The sequence below is a fragment of the Chinchilla lanigera genome, unplaced genomic scaffold (assembly GCF_000276665.1).
Source record: "Chinchilla lanigera isolate Chin_1 unplaced genomic scaffold, ChiLan1.0 scaffold00063, whole genome shotgun sequence".
NCBI classification, from domain to species: Eukaryota; Metazoa; Chordata; class Mammalia; order Rodentia; family Chinchillidae; genus Chinchilla; species Chinchilla lanigera.
In genome coordinates, this window is record NW_004955464.1 from 6854262 (window position 1) to 6861279 (window position 7018).

The 7018-nt window shown below is 35.8% G+C and overlaps 1 protein-coding gene across 1 annotated transcript in view; it reads right to left on the reverse strand.

Annotated features, from left to right (window-relative positions):
• Zfyve9 (zinc finger, FYVE domain containing 9) overlaps window positions 1-7018 on the reverse strand; it is a gene marked incomplete at its 5' end in the record, with an annotated part of 129378 nt that overhangs the window by 48302 nt on the left and 74058 nt on the right. The window contains 3 exon segments of the mRNA XM_013521608.1: window positions 281-385; window positions 1790-1872; window positions 4694-4918. Coding sequence (XP_013377062.1) covers window positions 281-385; window positions 1790-1872; window positions 4694-4918 — 413 coding nt within the window.

Here is a 7018-nt window from a genome sequence, read left to right on the forward strand (position 1 = left end):
AAAAACACTAACAGTTTCTAATTTTTTTATCAAAATACAAATATATCACTGATTATCATATGTAGCATCAAAAGTCAAACAACATAATCAATGACTAAATAAGCCATGAATTTAATGTACTGCCTTTGTGTAATGAAGTTTCCCATAACTAAAGTAAGCTATAAAATATTATGAACTGATTTCACTGTCAATTAAAAGTAAAATTTAAAGTAATTACATAATTTTCACTTTCATTCATGTTTACCAGCAATGAAAAATATGCCTTCATGCTAAATCTTACCTCATTGTATCTGTTACTAGGAATTTTGATGCTTGTTTTCCGAACTTCCATATCAACCACCAAACCTTGAACTACTGGCAAGGTATACTGGTAATTTCTGAAGTCCTGCACAAAAGCAAATTCAAGTAGAATTAAAACGTCAGCTGGTAGGATTTGATTTATAGTACTAAAACTAGCACAAACGGAAAGAATGTCAATATTGAAAGATTCTATTTATTCAAATAATGAAGAAATGTATAATAAAAGCCCTACTATGTATATTCTAGCTCTCTGGACTGAAAAGTCTTGTAAGCATATAAACCAAATAGTTATCCCTTATACCCAACATTAAACAGGTACTTGAAAGTTTACCCTGCTTTCCCACCACTTAACATTATGTAGGCGGGCTGCATAATTAGTTCAAGGCCAGCCTGAAATACAGAGCGAGAGACTGTCTCAACAAAACAAAACAAAACAAAACAAAACAAAACAAAACAAAACAAAACAAAACCCTACTTCAGGGCTGGGGATGTAGTTCAGTGGTAAAGTTCTTGCCTAGGATGTGTAAAGCTCTGGTTTGAGCTCTAGTGCCATGAAACAAAACAAAACCCATTTCAATACTCTGAAATTACATCAAACATACATAATACATTGAAAAGTATTTTTTATGAGAACTAGTGAATTTCAGGTAAGATGAGTAGAGTCTGTGACTGTCTTGTCTAGGGCTCCCCTCAAGCTCTATGAGGTAGGTGAGTACCTCAACCAGGGCAGAATAGTTTATAAAAACCACATGCTTTGCTACCTGAAAGAGTTTACTTGACTTGGAGTACTATAAAATGTAGTAATCCCAGTGGCCAATACTGTGTTAACCTAAGGTCACCAGCCTGTTTGGGATTAGGAGTGTGTATGTAGACAGTAAGAGTTTAATAAGGAGTTCTGGGAGGTAAGACATGACAGGAGGCTTCATAAACACTCCAAATATCCCAGATTGACCTTAGGCTGTGCACATATGCAGCACAGATTTTGTCAAAAGAATTAGACCCTATAGATTGACAGAGGAGACACAAGAGAGCAAATGACAGGAAAATAGTGAAGTTTATGTCTCAGTTCTATATACAGATCCATCAACACAAAAAGCCTTACTAGTTTAAGGAATCTGAGTACAATCTGCCCAATCTTTGGCTGAATAAGTTATTTAGATACAGGGCAAACCAATCTTAAAATGAAAACAAGACAAAAAGGTTAGATGTTACATTTATATACTACCTCTAACCTTCACAATAACTTTGCAAGGTCACACACCTAGTAAGTGTATATACTCAGAGACTGGAATCCTGTATTTCACCCTGAAGCTTCCTATGTTTTTCATAGAGTATGTATATTCTCTTCTTCTCCTCCAGGATAAATCTTTACCTGCCTGAAGTAGCAGGGGTTGGGCTACCAACAAAATAATAAAACCCTTCTCTTCTTTCTCCCATACAAACTCCAGTAAAATAATAATAACAACAATAACGACAATTTTCAACTTACTGCAAGAAGATTCATGATGGTATGCCCCGTCTCTCCAAACAACGGCTTCCGAAATCTCACACTGAACAGCGGGCAGGGATAAACTACAGAGATGGAAATGATCAAACTAAGTTTGTCAGCTTAAAATTCTGTGAAAAGAGGTATCATGGCTAATATAATTTTCAAAATGTAATTGCAATGGCTCATTATGACATATCAAACGTAGAGCATAAAAAGTTTTTAGCATGGTAGCAGAGAACTCTTGAGTAAGGTAAGTCTTCTGATGACCAGAGTAAGCTTTCTGATACAGCTTTTTCAAAAATGACCCACAAGCTGGGAGTGGTGGTGCATACCTGTAATCCCAGCACTTGGGAGGCTAAGGTAGGAAGATTGCTGTAAATTCAAGGCTAGCCTGAACTACATAATGAGACCCTGTCTCAAAAAAACATAAATACCATGGGCCATTGACCTATGAACTTAATCAATTCATTCTCAAGGGCTGGTTGTAACTCAAGTTGTCAACTGAAGGCTCAGACTCCTCTACACAGCATTTAAAGACTCTCCCCTGTATACAGGCAGAGTTCAGTGTCCTTAGAGAGACATTAGCCTAGGATTTCTCAACTAACCCCATTCAGGAAAGGATGTTGTAATTTCCTTCCAGAACTCTTTAAGGATGAAATCTGTATCTGAGACCATCTGGAAGTACAAGCAGCTGGCATTCGGGCCATAATGCAGGACTTTGGTCATAAGTTAAAGCTAAAATTTCAGTCATAACCCAAGTCATTCATATGTCAGGCCAATCATAACTTGAGGGTCCACTTAATAAATAAGTGGCTCACTCTGGGATTAGCTCAGTGGCAGCAGGTCCCTGGGTTTAATCCCCAGTACTGAAGAAAAGAAGAAAAAGGATCCATAAAGTCTCATGAAGCAATCTTCTTCACACTGGATTGCTACAATCTAGAAACCAAATATACTATGTGACATAAAAATACAGTGAATATTTAAAAATTTTTTAAAAAATTATTGCAGTAAAAGACATTGCTACTAATCCCCCTCAAATTACTCTCCCTTACTCCGAACACACTTATTTCATTATTCTGGCCACTTTCTGAAGCAGTTCTGGGAGAAATACTCTTTTGAGTGTCTTTACAAGGTGTGATTTTAAAAAAAACAGTGCATCTTGCTGCTGAGTGCCATCTACTGGAAATGCTGGCTTATAAAAATACTGTGTCCTCATCTACCTTATTTAGTGGATCTGGTACCATGTGACTTCTGGTTCCTCCTTAAAGTTAAAATGACCCTGAAAGGTAAACTTTAATCAATTCAGGCCATCGAGGTACCTGGGACAGTGCAACTACAGACGTGAACAAGGACTTCCAGAACTACTTTGGAAAGTGGCAAGAATGATGGAATAAATGTGTTTGAAACAAGGGGCACTATTTTGAGAAGATTAAAAGCAATGTATTTTTTACTGTATTAAGTACTTTTAAAATTTAGACGTTCACCATGTATTTAATTATACAGTGTACCTCTCAATTCTTCTATGCTCAAAAAGTTTAAGAGATCTTCTAATGAGGACTCTCTTTAAAAGACCCAAATACCAGGTGATAATACTAGCCGGCTCATTCCTCAAACTATGCTTTGAAATGCCAGTACGAATCACAAAAATACACAAGTTGCTTCTTGTGCATTCAACCAGTTCCTTCCCTGCTTCACTTAGCTGATTTGTTTGCCTCCTTCAGAGTTCCATCCAGAAGCACCTTTGTCCAACTCCCCTATGCTTGGTCAAGTAAGAGCTCATCTTTAGGGCTCCCAAAGAACTTAAGCGTGAGTTTTAATACAATATACTATTATAATCATGATTTATGGATATGGTCCTTACAAAGATTCCCAAGACAGTACATCTGTGTCTTAGCCATTTCTAAATTTCCAGGATTCATGACACATGGCAACCCTTGCTTAAATTCTTACTGAGTGAAGAATTAAATGAGTGAAAGAAGAAAACTGATTTGTGGAGAACATATGCTGTGCTGTTGTTTATAAATGATGCTGCACTCATGACTTCATTTGATCTTTTCATGTATTTATTTTTTCATTTGATCTTTTTAATACATAATCTAATATATAAGGCAATGCAGCACCTGCCTGGCAAGCACAAGGTCCTGAGTTTGATTCTCAGTACCAAAAAAAACAAAAACAAGAAAACAAAACAAAAAAAACCCCTAAAATATAAGGCAAGTATTAAAATCTCATTTATAAAAGAAACTGACAGTCAAAGAACTTAAGAAACTGACAATCAGAAAACTTGAGTATAATACAGAGTTGAGAACCTTACTCAAGTGGTCTGATTCTTGGATCAGGGAATTTTTAATCAGGCAAACACATGAAGTTAAAAATAAAATTTGCACTTAATTGTTAATGTCTTTTTAAAAAAATTACCACTACAACTTGTAGTAGTTGTCTTGCTACAAACATGGGTTAAGAAGCCCCCTTCAGTGGCCTACCTTACTGAGAAAGGTCTCCCTACCACTGGCTTGAATGAACTGTTGGGTTAAGTAAAATATAACTGCCCATAGCTATTTTTCAACCAATTGATAATAAACATGCTCATCATATACAATAGACACAATATAAAAAATAAAGTTATTTGTTAAGTTCAGATTAATTTTTCTCAAAATAACTGTTCCTAATGAACCATAAAATCACCAACCTCATTTGATATTTTAAGTCCTTTCCCTTGTAGATGGCTGCTGGTCAGATTGAGCCTCGCTATTTCAGTCTGCTAAATTATATTACCAAATAGAGGAGGTTGAGTTACCATGTTTTAGTTATATAGCCTAGAATAACATGGATTTTTTTTTCCATTTCTTTTTTTGCACCCAGAATCAACAGGCGCTGTACGAATAGGTGTTCTTAACTACTTACGTCGATATTCAGCTCCAAGTCTCAACATTAGTCGAATGGGAAACACTTTAGCCCAAGGAGTTTCCCATTTCTGGATGAGAATCCCAAACAAATAAGGTGGGGTTGGGAGTACAAGATCCTGCAGTGACTGGTAGGTAGATGTTACATACAAGAATCCACCGTGTTCTTTACTGCCAAGGAAACTCTGACTGAAGAAGGAATGTCCCAAGTTGCCCACAACATTCCCTGAAATGAAAACATTCATTATTTTTATCAACAAGTCAATCATATTGTTAATACTCATGATTATCCAAAACTAGACCAGACATTAACAAATACCAATTCCCAATCTTTCACTATAAAAGATTCATGTTTATAAAGTTCTTTTTTCAGTAAAGGGCATTTATTAAATGAAAGTTTGTTTTCCAATTTTATCAAGGTCTGGAAAGCATGAAATCATTTGTATTATCACAGTGTAGAGGCTCATGTAGTTAACAGCCAAAATATTGATGTTCTTCTTAAATTGTACTGTTTTACCATATGAACTGTGTTAGTGGACTCAGGATAAACACTACTGGCTCAAAGGTGTTAAAAAATGTTCAAATTAGGTGCCTGCTTCTACAAACCTTATATTGGTTGGGTCAACAAAGTTATCTAATGACTATAACAAATTAAGACAATAAATAGAGTTATGAGACATTAAGGAAAGAAGAGGATTTTTGGAAAGCTTAGTACCACAGATAGGATTTATTCTTTGTAACTTCGGTTGAGACAAATACGAAATATAGATCTACAATTTAGGGCTTATTTAAATCCATATTAGAGCTGGTGTGGTAGCACATGCCTGTCATCCCAGTTACTCAGAGGGCTGAGTGGGGAGGGAAGGAAGTTTGAAGCCAGCCTGGGCAACATAGCAAGACCCTGTCTCACAAATAAAACAACAAAACAAAACAATAAATCCATATTAGGCAGTTTTTTCTTTTAATTAAAAATGTTATTCACTAAGCAAATTCTAATTTAAATACTTTTGAGAAAAGAATAGTAAATATATAAGGCCTTCATTAGGGAGACAGCTTATAATTACAAGAACTTCCTGACAAGAGCTGCTCAGGAATGGAACAGCAAAATATGTTCGCTAGACATGTACAAGTTTCCTTTTTCTTCTTCTTGTTGTGGTACTAGGAATTGAACCCAGGGCCTCTGCACTAAGCTACATTCCCAGTCCTTTTAAAGAGTTTTTTTATTTTGAGACATGGCCTCATGACATAGCTAAGTTGCCCAGGCTAGGCTCAGATTTGCAATCCTCCTGCCTCAGCCTCCAAAAATGTCAGGATTACATGTGTGCACCACCACGCCACCATGCCTGGCTTAAAAGCTTCCTTTGATAGCCCTAAATGCAGTAATACCAAATAAGAAAATGGCATCCAAGAAGTCAATGTTTACTTTTCCTGAAAACTAGAGTATGCTTCTTTAATGGTTATAGGTCTTAGGTCTTAGAATCTTTTTTTTTTTTTGGTACCAGGAATTGAACTCACAACCTCATGCTTACCAGGCAGGTGCTGTGCTACTAAGCTAAATCCCTGGCCCTAGAACCCTTTTAATGAAGTGGGAATGTATGCTGACAGTAGGATCCAGAGTAAAGGGAACATCTTATAAAACTCAGGGAATAGTATTTCAGAGTAGGTGTAGAAGCCATGAACTGGAAATTAGTCTAATAGGTTCAAAAGCACAAAGAAGATTAATGTAGCTTAAGCAAACTAAGTAGTGCAATAACTGTTTGATCAATCTTACATGTCTGTATTTGCTTATCTGAGTAACCAGTTTGAGGGATATCAATATGTAATACAACACAAACACCTACATTTTAAAGTAGTATATTTAAAAATTTAGGAGTAATACTCTTGCCACAATGTCAACCAAGTCTGGTTGCACAATTAACTTGCTGGACCAAATCTACAGAAACAAAACAACCCCTATATCAAGGAAGCAATGTAGTGCATGGTGGCATGGCATTTTGAAAATACAAAAAGTGCAGATTTTGGAGTCACAGACATGAGTTTGAATATTAGTTTGAACAGTCAGTATGGAATTTAGGACAAGTTAACTTGCCCTAACAATTTAGGACAAGTTAAGTGTAGGACAACTTAACCTCTGTGAGCATCAATTTGTGTAAAATGTGGAAAACTGTATTAAATTACAGTCTGTGATAAAGAAATGATAGACTATATGTAGAATGCCTAACAGCATTGGTCATACAATATGTTCTGAAAAACTATATTATTGTTCTGATATAAATATACATATAATGATTAGTCAAATGTTGTAAGATTGTTTTTTTTTTTTTTT